The 16,140-nt window shown below is 42.2% G+C and overlaps 2 protein-coding genes across 8 annotated transcripts in view; both read left to right on the forward strand.

Moving 5' to 3' along the window:
• The window catches only part of ESRP1 (epithelial splicing regulatory protein 1), a 55,576-nt gene extending 46,455 nt beyond the window's left edge, over positions 1-9,121 (forward strand). For 2 of the 6 annotated variants that reach the window (XM_079796202.1, XM_079796203.1), the window contains exons 14-16: positions 44-194; positions 4,773-4,882; positions 7,604-9,121. In XM_079796202.1, coding sequence (XP_079652328.1) covers positions 44-194; positions 4,773-4,847 — 226 coding nt within the window. In that variant the 3' untranslated portion in view covers positions 4,848-4,882; positions 7,604-9,121. The remainder of the gene's footprint in view (positions 1-43; positions 195-4,772; positions 4,883-7,603) is intronic. The other 4 variants (XM_079796204.1, XM_079796205.1, XM_079796206.1 and 1 more) reach the window with 3 other exon arrangements.
• Positions 9,122-14,453: 5,332 nt separating this feature from the next.
• Positions 14,454-16,140, forward strand: part of DPY19L4 (dpy-19 like 4) — a 54,600-nt gene continuing 52,913 nt past the window's right edge. Inside the window, exon 1 of one of the 2 annotated variants that reach the window (XM_079795950.1) lies at positions 14,454-14,585. In XM_079795950.1, coding sequence (XP_079652076.1) covers positions 14,570-14,585 — 16 coding nt within the window. In that variant the 5' untranslated portion in view covers positions 14,454-14,569. Of the gene's footprint in view, positions 14,625-16,140 lie in introns of both variants that reach the window. The other variant, XM_079795949.1, reaches the window with a different exon arrangement.

The raw sequence follows: 16,140 nt of genomic DNA on the forward strand, positions 1-16,140 counted from the left end.
GTTGTCTATTCCTATTGGTTCACTGTACTTTCTCTTCCTTTAGCCCCCCAGGTTCGCCCAATAATCTTGGCTACTTCCCTACAGCTGCTAATCTTAGCGGTGTCCCACCACAGCCTGGCACGGTGGTCAGAATGCAGGGCCTGGCCTACAATACTGGAGTTAAGGAAATTCTTAACTTCTTCCAAGGTTACCAGGTCAGTAGCTTGAAGAAGAAAACTATTCAGTGCCCTTAATACTTAAGTTGATTTGCCTAAAGAATGCAGCCAGGAAGGAAACCGATTCTCTGAACTTTATGTGTGTACAAGTGCTACTAGATGGCTTATGGAGGCAAAAAGAACCCGAGTCGGTCAGTCAGTCAGGAGGACCAGTGTGAGTGCTAACTTCAAGCTCATCCCTTTGACAAGGTCAGGGCTTTTCCACGCTATGTTTATGACTTCTATTTAATCTGTTGGTGCTATTTTGGCACATAAGCAGTGTGGTTCTTTCCATCTAGAATAGGACTGCCTAAAGAGTTTTCCTTGAAGTCAAATACTTTTTTTTTTTTTTTTAATCCTCACCTGAGGATAAATCTGTCGTTTATTTGTTCATTTCTTTGTTTGTCTTTATTGGAGAGAGAGAATCGTGAATCGGTTGCCTCCTTCTGGGGATTGAACCTGCAACCTTTTGGTGTACAGGAAGACACTATAACCAGCTGAGCCACCTGGCGGGGCCAAAGTCAAATTCTTTTTTTTTTTTTTAATATATTTTATTGATTTTTTTTTTACAGAAAGGAAGGGAGAGGGATAGAGAGTTAGAAACATCGATCAGCCGCCTCCTGCACACTCCCCACTGGGGATGTGCCCCCAACCAAGGTACATGCCCTTGACCGGAATCGAACCTGGGACCCTTGAGTCCACAGGCCGACGCTCTATCCACTGAGCCAAACCGGTTAGGGCCAAAGTCAAATTCTTGACTAACAACAAAAAAAAAATACTTAAACGTGGTGTTGAAATGGAATATTTACAAAGTTGTCAGAGGGCTCTATGCCTATCCTGAAACAAGAACAAAGGACGCTCAATGAATCTTTAGTTAAGAACTCCTTAAAATGAGCTATAGGATATTCATTGAGCCTTGTATGTAATGATCCGCAATTAATTCTTGTGAAACTGGTATTACTCTTGTCACTCTACCACTGCCTGTGTCCATCAATTGTTTTCCGACTTCAGCTAAAGAATGAGCTTTTTCTTGGTAAGATCTCTTTAACAATGAGCAAAATCCCCTCATTGCCATCTCATCTGAGCAGACACCTTTTCTTAAATCACATAATACCTAGAACCGAACTCTTCTTTCTTGCAATAGCTAAAATTCATTATCAGACAGCCTTCTAATTGCATTAAGAGCAAAAATTGTCTTTCTTCTTGAAGCTGAACTTTGCTTCAGTCTCTAGAGTTGGGAAGCCTTTATAGGCATGATTGTCAAATCCTAAAATAGCCCTTGATCATTTATAGTACGGCATTTTAAGGCTTGTGCCTGCAGAGGCTGTTTTCACTCTTAGAATGGATTTACAAGCTGGGTGTCCATGAATCATGGAAGATTGTAGAACTCAACTAAAATTTGTGGGTTTTTCTTTTTTTTTCCCAGATAGCAGTAGATACTTTGCTTTTTCCCTAAACAATTAAGCTGCCCAACAGAAGAAGCCCTTGCAGAGATGACTCAGTAGTTGAGCTTCAACCTATGACAACCTATGAACCAGGAGGTCAGGGATCAATCCCCTGTAGGAGGGCTTGCAGGAGGCAGCCGATCGATGATTCTCTGTCATCACTGATGTTTCTATCTCTCCCTCTTCCTTCCTCTCTGAAATCAATAAAAATATCTATTTTTTAAAAAAGTTACTTTCTAAATTTCATATCTGATTCATTAGGTTATGAAAAGAATAGAGAATTTTATCAAAGGTTCTTAAAAGAGGTTGCTTAGCCCTGGCTGGTGGTTCTCCGTGGTTAGCGCGTTAGCCCACGCACCCAAAGGTCTCGGGATCGGTGCCCAGTCAAGGGCAAGTACCTGGGTCGCAGGTTTGTTCCCAGGCCTCAAGTCGAGGTGCATGCGGGAGGCAACCAATCCATGTGTCTCTCTCTCTTTCTCTTTTCCCATCCCCTTCCATTCCATCTAAAAGCAATGGAAAATCCTCAGATAAAAATTTGAAAAAAAAATTTTTGCTTAATCTCATGGAGTTTTGAGTTTTGTATTTTCCCCCATTGTTTTTCAATTCTAAAAGGTAACAAGCAAAGTTTTAGTTTTTAGTGGTCAGCTGAATTAATTTGTTGGTTATTTTGACTGATCAACTTTTACATGCACACTGAATAGAATTAAGCGGTTGTACACATATGTTGGTTATGAGATTAAGCAAAATGGCTGCTATTATGAAGAGTGCTCTGGCTGGCTTTTGTGGGTATTTATTCTACCACAAATTAGTAATAACAATCATTTCTAGATTTGTGGCTGAAATATTGGTGTGCTTCTGAGTTGTGATAAAATAACTTCAGTCTGCAGCAGTTTGTCATCAAGATTGGGGTAGAGTTATCTGATATCCAAAGCAGAAAGGTTGCGCAAAATGATTTCATCTCTAGGCATTTGGCCTTCATTTCTGAAGTGCCTGGAATTTATGACCTGGCCCAATGAATTAGGAGTATGCAGGTACCTCGGTTTTTCAATTCAGTATATCAAATTACTGCAATGTCTTCCTTCAGTCATTTGAGCTCTAAGATAGTTACAATGCATCATTCAAAATCTTTTCTATCTAACCTAAGTTCTTACCACTCTCACATAAAAAGCTCATATTTTCTACTTTCTCTTAGACTTCATAATTTTTTTAAATAAATGATTTTTATCTCAATTATATTAAGAACAGAAAATAACAGCCATGCTTTTCAGCAGCTGTGAAGCTTGGGAGATTGGGCGGGGCTGAGGACATAGGATCTCATCCTCTCAGCGATTCCACCCTCCTATGAAGGCCCTCCATAAAAGAGATTGATTCTAAGAAAGAAAGAAAATAACAGCCACTAGCTGTGGGATTTCAGATTCTTTAGATACCATTTTGTCACAAGACCAATCAACCAGAGGATGACATTTTTATCTTTACTTTCAGTGTATTTATTGCTGGTTGCTGATTTAATAGTTACTCATTTGATTTCTGGTTATTTAGCATTTATTTTATGTAATTATATAATTTACTTATATTAAGCAAATACTTGATAATAATTGGTCGAGAGGATGAAATCTCTCCATAGTTTGATTCTGGCTTTAAAAAAATACATATATCTTGCCCAGCCGGTGTGGCTCAGTGGTTGAGTTGTCGACCCATGAACCAAGAGGTCTCTGGTTTGATTCCCAGCCAGGGCATATGCCCGGGTTTCGGTTGTGGGCTCAATCCCCAGTGGGGGCTGTGCAGGAGGCAGCTGATCCGATGTTTCTCTCTATCTCGCTCCCTTCCTCTCTCTCTAAAATCAGTAAAAATATTTTTTTGAGCCCTGGCCTGTGTTGCTCAATGGATAGAGCGCCGGCCTAGAGACTGAAGGGTCCCAGATTCGATTCCGGCCAAGGGCACATGCCCAGGTTGTGGGCTCGATCCCCAGTAGGGGATGTGCAGGAGGCAGCCGATCAGTGATTCTCATCATTAATCTTTCTCTCTCTTCCTCTTCCTTCCTCTCTGAAATCAATAAAAATATATTTAAAATATATATGTTTTTGAAAATACGTATATCTTGATATAATAATGGCATTCTCTATACATATGTTATTTTTAAATACAGTTTTTGGAATTATGTTTCCCCCACTCAGCAAAACTCCTTCTATAAAACTACTCCAACTTAAGTTTTTCCTACTTCACTAAGGGTGAGGGTCGGGGTGTAAGGCTGGAAAGGGCAGGATTTCCACAAAAGGGGGGATTCTGATGGCCTCAGCAAGATGCAGGATATGGGTTCTGCTAGGTAATCTGAGTCTCATAAAGTTAAAGTACCTGAGTTAGGCCCAATTTGAGGAGTGAGATTAATAGAATGAGGACTTCATTTATGAAGACAAACCACCAATAAAACATTGGATGATGAGAATGTCATTCTGGTAATGAAAACAAGCCTGTATTTATTTTTTAGTTGATGGGTCTCTTATTCTGAATAGACTCTTGAGAATCCTTATATTAATTCCTTTTAAGTTTTTAATTTGCTCTTTGCATGATCTTTTACTGTCGATTTTGCATTTTCAGCAAGTGCTAGACTTTATTCATGATCTCTTTGGGCCTTTCACTGCTAAGATTTTTACTTGCTGAGAGAATAGAGCAGTATTGCAAATACATCGAATACTATTTAAAGTTGACAGGGTTGTTAGGACACCTTTGGCTTATTTTAGAATACCTTGCAAATAGTTGGTGCTCAAATATTTGCTGTCGAGTCATACCTGTGGTATCATGGAAACTGTACTGTTAGCAGGCACTGAAGTATTTGGTGATGTTTACTGTGGAGTGGTGGTGGTGGTGGTGGTGTGTGTGTGTGTGTGTGTTTAATCTATGTGTTGAATCAAACTTCCCTCCCAGAAGGGATTTTTAAGGTATTCAGTCATGTTTAAGTAACAAATGAAGACTTGGGATTAACCGTTATGTATACGGCTTGTATCAGTTTTAACTTGTTTTCTGTCGTCTAAATGCCCAATAATTGGGTTGGTAGATCTATTCAGTTGAAATACTAACCATTCGTAGCGACAGTTTGTCCATCTTTTGATCCTGTTTGTTTTAACTTGCATTTTAGTATGCAACCGAGGATGGACTTGTACACACAAATGACCAGGCCAGGACTCTACCCAAAGAATGGGTTTGTATTTAAGGGTCCCAGCAGTTAGACCTCCCTCAGAAAAGAAGGTAAGGCTCTGTGATATGGAAGGTAAATGGTAAAGGGCTAAACAAACAGAGGTCAAGAATCAGAATGTATTTTCTTAGGGACCAGGTGAGAAGTTCCCTCTTTTCCCTAGTGTGATGCACGTGTGTCAGAAACACGGGAAGGGATGGAGATCGCAGTGAACCTTTTGCACTCGGATGTCGAGTGTGACTCGACACGGTTTGTATTAGAATAAAGGAATCGAGAAAAAAGCAAGCGAGTGTAAATGGTTAAGATTGTCATCTCAGGTGGTATCTAAGCAACATTGATGGATAATAGTATGTTACTTGGGATAAGGGGAAACCTTCCCATTTGGAAATTCTCTTGCTATATCTCATGTGGACTATTGGTTAGGATTTGCCTATTCTGGGTATTTCGTATAAATGGAATTATATGTGACCTTTTTGTCCCTAGCTTCTTTCACGTCACGTGTTTTTGAGGCTCATCTATGTTGTAGCATGTGTCATTACTTTGTTCTTTTTTGTGGCTGAAGAATACTTCATTGTACAGCTATAACACATTTTGTTTATGCATTTAATCCACTGATGGACATTTGTGCTGTTTCCATTTTCTGGCTGTTGTGAATACTAACACTTTTGCTAGCATTTATGTACACATATTTAAGTATTTGTTTTTCATTTTGGGACTTATGTGTCTATGAGTGGAATCATTGAGTCTTTCTATTAAATTAGGTATACTTTTTTTCCAGTTTCCTTTTTTAAAAATTGTGGTAAAATATACATAACATAAAATTTACCATTTTTTAAGTTTACAGTTCTGTGGCATTTAAGTACATTTCACATTGTTGTGTAGACATCGCTACTATCTAACCCCTAACATTTTTCTTTTCTCCAACTCTGTTTACATTAAATAATAAATTCCCATTTCTCTCTTTCCCCAGCCCCTGGCTTCTCCCATTTTTCTTTCTATTTTAATGCATTTGACTGTTTTGGTTACTTCATAAGTGGAATGACACAATATCTGTCCTTTCATAACTCGCTTTTCACTTAGCATAATATTTTAAGGTTCATCTAGGTATAATTTAAATGTGATTTATTCCAAAATGATTGCAAGGTTTTTGTTGCATATTTTTTTCCTTTTCTAAAACTTAAATCTAGAGGGAAGGAACCCTGATAAAGTTTCTTTGAAATTAGTTGGGTTGGGTTTTTTTTTTGTTTGTTTTTGTTTTCTATTAATATATAGCCTTTTCTTGAAGGATGATGCATTCTGGGTGAGGCGCCTCAAGAGGTGGAGTTGTAGGAATATGCTCAGGCATTGGTGTGGTTTATTTCTTTTTTATCATTAGGTTTGCTGAAATTGGCTTGCTGGCATGTTGTTTTCAAATTTTGTCAACATTTTCATGGTTGAGGACCCTGTGGGCTTCAACCACATGGATTCTAAATTGAAATTGGTGTTGCCAATAAAACGTTGTCCTTGAGAAATCACAATTGGGGACTTATCCTCTCATTCTGAAGTTGTAGAGACTCCAGTTCTGAGTTGGAAGGGATGGATTCTCTGCCATTTTCAGTGAGGTTTCAGAAAGCATCATGCCCAAATGCTTAGCAGTGGGACTATGGAGGATTTCCTAGTGTAGGTCACAGTGGTAGGAACCCATTAGTCTAGCCCAGTGGTGGGCAAACTCATTAGTCAACAGAGCCAAATATCAACAGCACAACGATTGAAATTTCTTTTGAGAGCCAAATTTTTTCAACTTAAACTTCTTCTAACGCCACTTCTTCAAAATAGACTCGCCCAGGCCGTGGTATTTTGTGGAAGAGCCGACCACGGGTCTGGCCTGTTGATACTCATTTTGGTTCATACTTTGTCTTTCCAAATGTTCTTTATTCAAGCCCTTAATGCTGTCTATGAATTTGGTAAGCCTACTATCGCTTGTAAAATAAGTATATTGAATAAGAAATGATTATAAAAGGAACTTTTTGATATTACATTAGAAATGTTCTAAATTGACTTTTGGTATATAGGAGGATGTTCTCACCAACTGAGCCACACCAGCCACACAGTGCTTTCATTTTAAAGTTTTTGTGTGGTGTATAACTGAAATAGCATAGTGGAACCAATACTGTTTTCAGATTCTGAATCTGCCAATTATTCAGCATCTATAGGATTAATTGCTCTGTGCCTCTATTTTCTCATCTGTGAAAAAGGGGAAACATGGTAATCTAATAGGGTAGTTGTGAGGGTGAAATAACCCAACTAAAGTTTCCTAATCAACTACATGCTAGTCTTTGGCATGTAGAGCTCATGTTTGCTGCAGTGTCATGCCTCCGTGCTTCTTATTGATTCAAATATTTTTGTTTGAAATTAATGGTTTTATTTCTTTTAATAATAATATTAATGTCTAAAATCAGAGGGATGCCATCATAACTTGGGGACCCAGGCTAAGGAATGAATAGAATAGTCTCTTCACAAAAGGAGTTGAGTCAAGTAGGGGGATGGAAACATAACACTATTCTATGCATGATAATACAAAGGGTAGGTAATGGTTGAAATGCAAATTATCACATAACCTTCATTTGCCTATGCTGTACTCCCCAAGAATCTGCCGTATAAATGCCAACTATGTGAACTACCTTAAGGCTTTTTTAGAGCTTTTAAAATTGAAAATTATTATGTTTTTATGGCTGCTAAGAATTTAAGATTTTAGAGACTATAATATTTCCTTTTATTCATTTTCTGCCCCCCAGTGTTTGAAAGATGTATGGTGAACCTGAAACCATCAGACACCTCATCAACTTCAAGCAACTTCAGGGGAAGTTTGTCTACACTCAGGCTGCAGTATTTTCAGCAAACATGATTGGACAGTGGGCCTGTGCCCTGTCTTTTGGTGGAGTGGAAAATTTGAGCCAGTGAAGCCAAATCCTTCTAGAAGCAGAATGCCTGGCTCCTTGCTGATTGCGTTTAAAAATGTGAAACGGAAATTGGATGTCTCCATTACTTCCAGCCAATGTGGCATCATAGGTGTTCCTTAAGTTTTATGTCTTGGGGAGGAAAAATACTCCACTTACATGTCTACTATCTCCACCAAAAACTCTGTTATGGAAACTTCATTTTTGTGTGTTCCCACTCTTCTCTCCATCTCCCTACTCGCTACACAATTCTGTCCTCTTGCTAAGCAATTCAAGAAAAAGGTCTTGGAATACTTAAATCACAAACTTAGAAATAAAACTAACATTTTCTTACGTTTCTTGGCCATCATGACATCTTATAGTTCAAAAAACAATGAAAACATTTTTAAAATGTTGGGAAAAAATCAGAAATGGCGCACCCACCACAAAACATACGTAGTTTAAAAGTTGGATCTTTCCCCCCCAGCAGATACCAGTTGTAAATAAGAATGAACTCTAGGGGCCAAAATGCGAAACCAAAAATGAAGCAGCTACATGTAGTTTGTAATTTCTAGTTTGATCTGTAACTGAACATTGTGGCTTTATATGTATTATTTTATACTGTACTTTTCCCATTATTGATGGCTTGGACTTGAATAAGAGTAATTCCATAGTTTTAAATATGACAAAAATGAGACTATTTGGACTGTGTGTTCTGGAAAGCAATGTACTAACTGAAGTGAATGCTTGTATATATTAAGATAGCCTTAAACCTTCTCTAATGCCTTAACTATCAAATAATAAAACTTTTAAAGCCTAGGATTATAGTCAGCATGCTAGACCGAGAGGTAAACACTGGTGTGGTTAGAGCAGGTACTGATGCTGTCAGTATTTAGCTCTATGTGTTTAGCTGTGTTTATGCTAGCTACAAAAGTGCAATATTAGACACTAGCTAGCTAGTACTGCTGCCTCGTGGAACTCCAAAGAGGAAAACAGGATTTGATTAACTCAGTGCACGTTTCTTTAAGTTACTCACATTGTCCTTTGCTTGGATGCAATGCCATGCAGATTTTCGTGGCTGCTAATTTTTATTTACTTTGCATTATGTTGACTAACGCTTGGAGAACCAAACATCCCCTCTTCAGCTGACCAGGATTAGCCCTTTAACTGCAGTAAGAAAATAAAAAAATAAAAAACAAAAACCATTTTGTGTGAATATTGGTGATAACTGGCACTTAAGATCAGAAAAAAGTTCTTTATACTTGATGCCTTAAGATGCTGTCTGCCCAAAGTTCTGAAAGACTTTGATAGGCGAGTAATATTACAATACTACTGAGTTTTTGTAGAATATTTACATTTGATAATAAAACTCACCTGTTTAATCTCAATGTTTCCATTCTTTTTTTTGTTATTAGAAGAGCTACTAGTATAATGGTTGAAGGGCATTGGGTCAGCCATCTTTTCCTGAGGTGGTAAGATTTTTCCCTAAGTTTACCATAAGTATTTGTAAAAACGATTGATAAATGCACTCCAGATGTAGTATAACCATCCCTAGAAGGTTAATTATGGAAACTTTGTGACATGTTTAACTTGTGGAAGACAGAGATATTAATATTTGGTCCCTGCATTTACTGGAATTCTATTTGCTTGACAACTTGAAAACCTGTTTAAGCCACATAAAAGTAATACAATTAGAACTTTAGTGTTTCTGAATTCCCCATAGTTTCTTTTCTAATAACTCTTCTTGCTGATGCTGAGTTCTCCAATATTGTCTAGTCCAAATTCTATCCATTTTTTTTGGCTATGGTATAGTCTTGACTGACTTCTTCCATTTCAGAGCTATATATATTGTCATTATCACTTATTTGACATATCTTTTTAAAAAAAGATTTTTATTGATTTCACAGAGGAAGGGAGAGAGGGATAGAAACATCAGTGATGAGAGAGAATCATTGATCAGCTGCCTCCTGCACGCCCCCCACTGGTGATGGAGCCCACAACCCAGACATGTGCCCTTGACGGGAATCGAACCCAGGACCCTTCAGTCTGCAGGCCGATGCTCTATCCACTGAGCCAAGCCATTATATGCCAGGGCTTGACATATAATCTTGTTAAAGAGCTGAAGTGGGAGCTCCAGTGGCGCAATCGGTTAGCGCGCGGTACTTATAAAGAGCTGAAGTGTATCAGTTCTGAATTCCTATTATAACTACAAGGGCAGGAAGTATACCTGTATGTCACTCAAATCTCTAGCTCATTTCTGTTCACTCAGTTTGCCGTTATTAAGCACTCACTGAATAGAGTTTAATTTACCCGGGAAAGTTTTTCATTCCCAGTCTTTGCCGATGTCATTTACAAAAATGGGACCATTGCTTCCAGGTTTGTATTTCAGCTTTGGGTCTCTGCTGTTATCTGCAAGGAGGTGGCAGAGTTCGCTAGGCAAGCTGAGCTGACCCGTGCTCCTTTCCTTTGATGTCTCTGACAGGCATTTAATGTTGCCCAGGCTCTTCCCTGCCTTCACCCAAAACAGAGTTGCCTGAGTTAAACTGGTTTTCCTATTTAGCTCCCTGAAATAGAACTTCGGTAGCTGCTCTTCTCATGGAATAAAATGAAAATGGGCAGTCAGGAGGATGTTGAGTAAGGGTAGTGGGGAAGGAAGAGAGAATGAGAGTAAAGAGGATCAGAATAAAAGACTTTCAAGATCCAGCTCTTTGTCCTAGCCGGTTTGACTCGGTGGGTAGAGCGTCAGCCTGCAAAAAGAAGGGTCCCAGGCCGGGGAGGCAACCAATTGATGTGTCTCACTCACATCGATGTTTCTCTCTCTGTCTCTCCCCACTCCCTTCACTCTCTCTAAAAAATCAATGGGAAAAATATCCTCGGGTAAGGATTAACAAAAATAAAAATCCATCTCTTAGGCTTATTGTTAATTACACAATTTCTTCCTGGTCACATTTTTTGGCCATGTATGTCAGGGTATCAGAATGGTGAATTGGTCCTAGCTGGTTTGGCTCAGTGGATGGAGCGTCAGCCTGCAGACCGAAAGGCCCAGGTTCGATTCTGGTCAAGGGCACATGCCCAGGTTGTGGGCTCGATCCCCAGTGGGGGCCGTGCAGGAGGCAGCCAATCAATGATTCTCTCATCATTGATGTTTCTATCTCTCCTCCCTTCCTCTCTGAAATAAGTAAAAATATATTTTAAAAAAAGGCTGAATTGGCCCTGGCTGGTTTGGCTCAATGGATAGAGCGTAGGCCTGTGGACTGAAGGGTCCCAGGTTCGATTCCGGTCAAGGGTAGATACCCAGGTTGCAGGCTCGATCCCCAGTGGGGGGCACACAGGAGGCAGCCGGTCAATGATTCGCTCTCCCTGTACCTTCCTCTCTGGAATAAATAATATAAACACACACACACACACACAGTGAGTAGCCAGATTATTATGATCTCTGAACGCATAATAATCTGGCCATTCAGTGTAGACTGACCAGAGGTAGAATTTTAAAATAAGGTTTTTTCATGTATAAGAACAGCATTGTGGGTAGTTAGAAAGAAGCAGAGGACTTACTAGCCAGAGGCTGGGGGCCACTATCTCCTGGTCCCTTGACATATCAAGATTTGCAAGCTTTCCCTTATGCATAAGTGCACTGAGTGACCAGATTATTAGGCGTTCAGAGATCATAATCTGGCCACTCAGTGTGTGTGTGTGTGTGTGTGTGTGTGTGTGTGTGTGTGTGTGTCTGTGTGTGTGTGTGTGTGTGTCTGTGTGTGTGTGTGTGTGTGTGTGTGTGTTTTAAATGGTGAATTGAGCAGGAATGGTGGAAACAAACTCCCAGGACCACCCTGTGAAGATCATCCAGGCATAACCTGGTAGTCTTGCTGCTCTCTTTGACACAACAGGCCTCCTGAAATGTCCCAGCAAACCAGCGTTCAGATGACCTGGAATAAACTTCATTTCCGCCTTGCTAATTATGGAGCTAAGGGTCTTTGATGAGTTAGAAATAGAGTGTGTTTTTATTTTATTTTTAGAAAAAAACATTTTTTTTTAAATTTTGGAGAGAGGGGGGGGGAGAGAGAGAGAGAGAGAGAGAAAGAGAGAGAGAGAGAGAGAGAGAGAGAGAGAGAGAGAGAGAAACATCAATGTAAGAGAGAAACCGATCAGCTGCCTCCCGCATGCACCCTGACCACTGAACCCACCACCTTTCACTGTATGGGACAACACTCCAATCAACTAGGCCACACCGGCCAGGGCAGATGGCAGGGTATTTTAATAGGATGCTAATTTTCTCCTTCCAGAGCCGAGGTGGACAGAGCACTTGCAGAAATGCCCACACGGTCGTACACAGGTTACTGCCCACTGCAGATGACTCATGCTGTTCTTGTGTGTTGTGATATATACTTGGAACAAAATGAAGCCAACGCCATCATTTTGCAGTGCCCAACCAAACTTCTTTTTGTGGAGATTTATATTCTAGACTACATTGCAGTTTTTGGTGGATGACCACAAAATTTAAAATCAAGTAGTATCTCCTGGCCTTCTGGACTCTGTGCACACCCTACTAGTCTCCTACATTTGTTCTTCCTGGGAATGTCTGCATCTCTCTACATTAATGCAATTTCCCTCTCAAAATTAAAGATACACTGCTGTTTCTGATACTTAGACATCCCACGCAAAGCCTCATTGGACTTTTTTTTTTTTGCAAATGAAAAAAGCATCCAACAATCAAATTTCTAAGTTGTCAAGTGGGGAATGATCATGTGTAATAATTCAGAAATGAATTTACTTAAAGGAAGCAGAAGCATTGTCCATTTTTTTCCTCAGGAAGGAGCAGAAATCTGTGGTGACCATAACAGACTATGAAGTCTCCTTAAAAAGCAGTATTCTCATAAAAGAAGAATCACTTAAGTTTTTTTTAAGCCCTCAGACTTTAGAGAATCAGGAAGATTTTATATGTTGTGGGGTTTTTTTTAAACCTAAAGATTGAATAATATCTCTTTCATATTTCCGTAAGAAGCTATTTCTTCTCTTTATCCATTACTGTATAGAGCAGGCAAATTTATAATTAAGTCCATCAGTCACCCTGGTGATCACGAAGGAACAACCGAAGGAATGGACATCACCTCAAGACCCCTGACTTGGAAAACAGTGGTCCTCATTGGTCACTGTATGTTCTCCCATGAAGTGGAGCTTTTGCAGAAGTTCCTCTAGTAATCAGGACACTGGTATCTTCTGCCCACGTATTCATCCTGCCATATCTTGCAGTTTTCAAGGTCCATCCATTGTGTTTTCTCTGCTTTGACCCAGGTCTTTTCTGGCCCACTAGTACCTGCCGTGGTATTTCTAACTTGTGTCCAATGTTGCTTGACAGCAAGACATATGTTCAGGCAACCAAAAGCATAAAGAGTTCCTGGAACTGTTTTTGCACAGTATTGAAAACTGACAGCTGCTCCCCAAACAGCCTCATTTGACAAAGGTGCTATTAGTAGATTCTTGCTGCCTGCTAAGAATGGGGCCTCCATAATTACCCCATGACTTCAGTGAATTCTATTGCTTTTTTACTCTTGCTCTAAAATGGGCATTTTGTCAGTTTCTAAATTTATTTCCAAGTACTGTTAGAGGAAAGGTCCTGGTATTTGTTTAAGAATGTCATCTATATATATAAAAGCCTAAGCCACCAAACTGCTGAACCACCGGTGGACTGGTCGCTATGACGTGCCTCCCACAGTGGGAGCGCTGCTCAGCTGACCTGGATGAGAGGGGCGGGATGAGTCGAGGGGCTCCTCCCAGGCCGCCTGCCAATTGGCACACTACTAAATCCCTGGGGGCGGGGGGGATGTTGGATGCACAAGGACCCCATCGTGCACCAGGCCTCTAGTACCTAATAAAATTGAAGACATAAACAGTTTGAGGAGTTAAAAGTTTGTTCCATTGTTGTGGAATACCTTCAAAGTGCAGCCTGCCTCCTGCATAGACGATAGTATTATTGTTTTCAAAAATATCACGAGCCTGGCCAGTGGCTGAGCATCGACCTATGAACCATGGTTCCATTCCTGGTCAGGGCACATGTCTGGGTTGCAGGCTGGGTCCCCAGTAGGGGGCGTGCAGGAGGCAGCTGATCAATGATTCTCTCTCATCATTGATGTTTCTCTCTCCCTCTCCCTTCTCTCTGAAATCAATTAAAATATATATTAAAAATAATATCATGAAATGCAGAGTTACTTGGTTAACAAGTTTGGATGGTTAAACACACTGAGCTCTTTTCTTGTCATGGTCAAGAGGCCTGCTACACCCAAGCTCTCTCACCCATGGTGGGTGTTCTGCGCCCCGAAAACCCGAGCCTGCAGATGGGCGTCCCAGGTCAGGCCCAGGACTACCCCTGCCCAGCTTCCCTTCTGCAAAATGGGGCGGGACCGGGACCGGATCTGGAAGGTGTACCACACGGTACCCTCTGACTCCCTGAATGGAAACTCAAAAGTCACGAAAAGCACGCTCCACCTCCCGCCTTCTCGGTCAGGACGGCGACGGGGAGGGGCTGCCGCGGGGCCACCAGCCCCGTCCCCCCCGGAGGGGGCGGCGCCCGGGCTCCCAGCCGCCTTCCTGCCGGCGCAGGCCCCGGCGCACCCGCCTAACGCGCCCGCCGCTCTCCGCTCCCGGCACTCTGGTTCCCGGGCCGCCCGGGGACGCGGTTGGCGGAGACGCCGGAGGGGGGCGGGCCAGGAAGTGGGGGCGCGGCGGCGCGGAGCGGGCCTCGCGCGACGGAGGGGCTCGGCGACGCGCGCAGGGCGGAGACTGCCCGCCGCGCGGGAGCCGCAGGGGTGCCCGGCCTCCGCGGGAGCGATGGCGGAGGAAGAAGGTGACGGCCCGGGGTCCGGCGCTCCGACTGTCTCCCCAGGTCGCGGGAAAGAGGGGCCGGGGCGCGACGAGCCGAGGCCGGGGCGGCGGGCGGCGGGGGCGGATTCCGAGGGAGCGGAGCGAACGGCCCGAAGTTTCGTGGGCCGCGGTGGGAAGCAGAGGGGGCGCTCAAAGTTGGGAATCGAGGAGGAAAAGCAGAAGCGGTGGGGGGAGTGGCTGCGAAGGCGGGCTGTGAGCAGATCCTCCTTGGGTCTTAGTAAATAATATCTTTAAATGGTTTGTTTTATTTTATTTTTTAAAAATATATTTTTATTGATTTTTTTATGTTTTTTTACTACAGAGAAGAAGGGAGAGGGATAGAGAGCTAGAAACATCAATCAGCTGCCTCCTGCACACCCCCCACTGGGGATGTGTCCTTGACCGGAATCGAACCCGGGACCCTTGAGTCCGCAGACCGACGCCCTATCCACTGAGCCAAACCGGTTTCGGCATATTTTATTTTTTTAAATACCTTTTTAAAAATTAAAGTATTTTATTTATTTATTTTAAAATATATTTTATTGATTTTTTACAGAGAGGAAGGGAGAGAGATAGAGAGTTAGAAACATCAGTCAGCTGCCTCCTGCACACCTCCTACTGGGGATGTGCCCACAACCAAGGTACATGCCCTTGACCGGAATCGATCCTGGGACCCTTCAGTCCGCAGGCTGATGCTCTATCCACCGAACCAAACCAAACCGGTTTCGGCTAAATGGCTTGTTTTTGAAGCTTAGGAGCGTCCACCCATGAACCAGGAGGTCACGGTTAGGTTCCCATTCAGGGCACAGGCCCGGGTTGCGGGCTCCATCCCCAGTGGGGGGCGTGCAGGAGGCAGTCAGTCAGTGATTCTCATCATTGATGTTTCTCTCTCTCTCTCCCTCTCGGAAATCAATAAAAATATATTAAAAATAAAAAAAGATAATGGCGTTAAAAAAAAACAGCACAGCCATGCCCTGGCTGGTGTTGCTAAAAATAAAAATAAAAATAAAAAAAGGTGTAGGTAGGCACTCAGTGGCTGTTTGAAAGCCATAGTTCTTTAACCAGGTGCGCTCCGTGCTGTGCTGCGTGCGCAGGTGAGAGGCGGTGGAGGGGGAGAGGGGCCTCCGCCCAGGGCCCCCCAAAAGAGACGGGGGTCTGGGAGGAGATGAACCAGCGGAAACTGAAGAAGGCCAAGTTCACCTTACAGGGTAGGAGGAGATGGCTCATGTCGAAGGACTAGAAGTCGTTGGGGATTAGGAGGCCAGGAGAGCCGTGAGGATGGAAGTGGGTGGGGTGGAGACAGCACCCCATGACCCCGCGGGGTGAATGCCAATAGTTGAATTCTCTCTGCAGTATTGAGTCGTAGAAAAGGACAGGTATGAGAAAAATGGGGAGCTGGGAGGCACGTAGCGAGTGATAGCTATTATCGGAAACATGCGTGCCATCATAACTTCATGATGCCATACCAGCTTCAGGAACAGGTATATAGTAGGATGGCGTCACTTGACTGAGCGGTTTTGATTTTGGTGGAAAAACAT

Source organism: Cnephaeus nilssonii (assembly GCF_951640355.1).
Source record: "Cnephaeus nilssonii genome assembly, chromosome: 18".
NCBI classification, from domain to species: Eukaryota; Metazoa; Chordata; class Mammalia; order Chiroptera; family Vespertilionidae; genus Cnephaeus; species Cnephaeus nilssonii.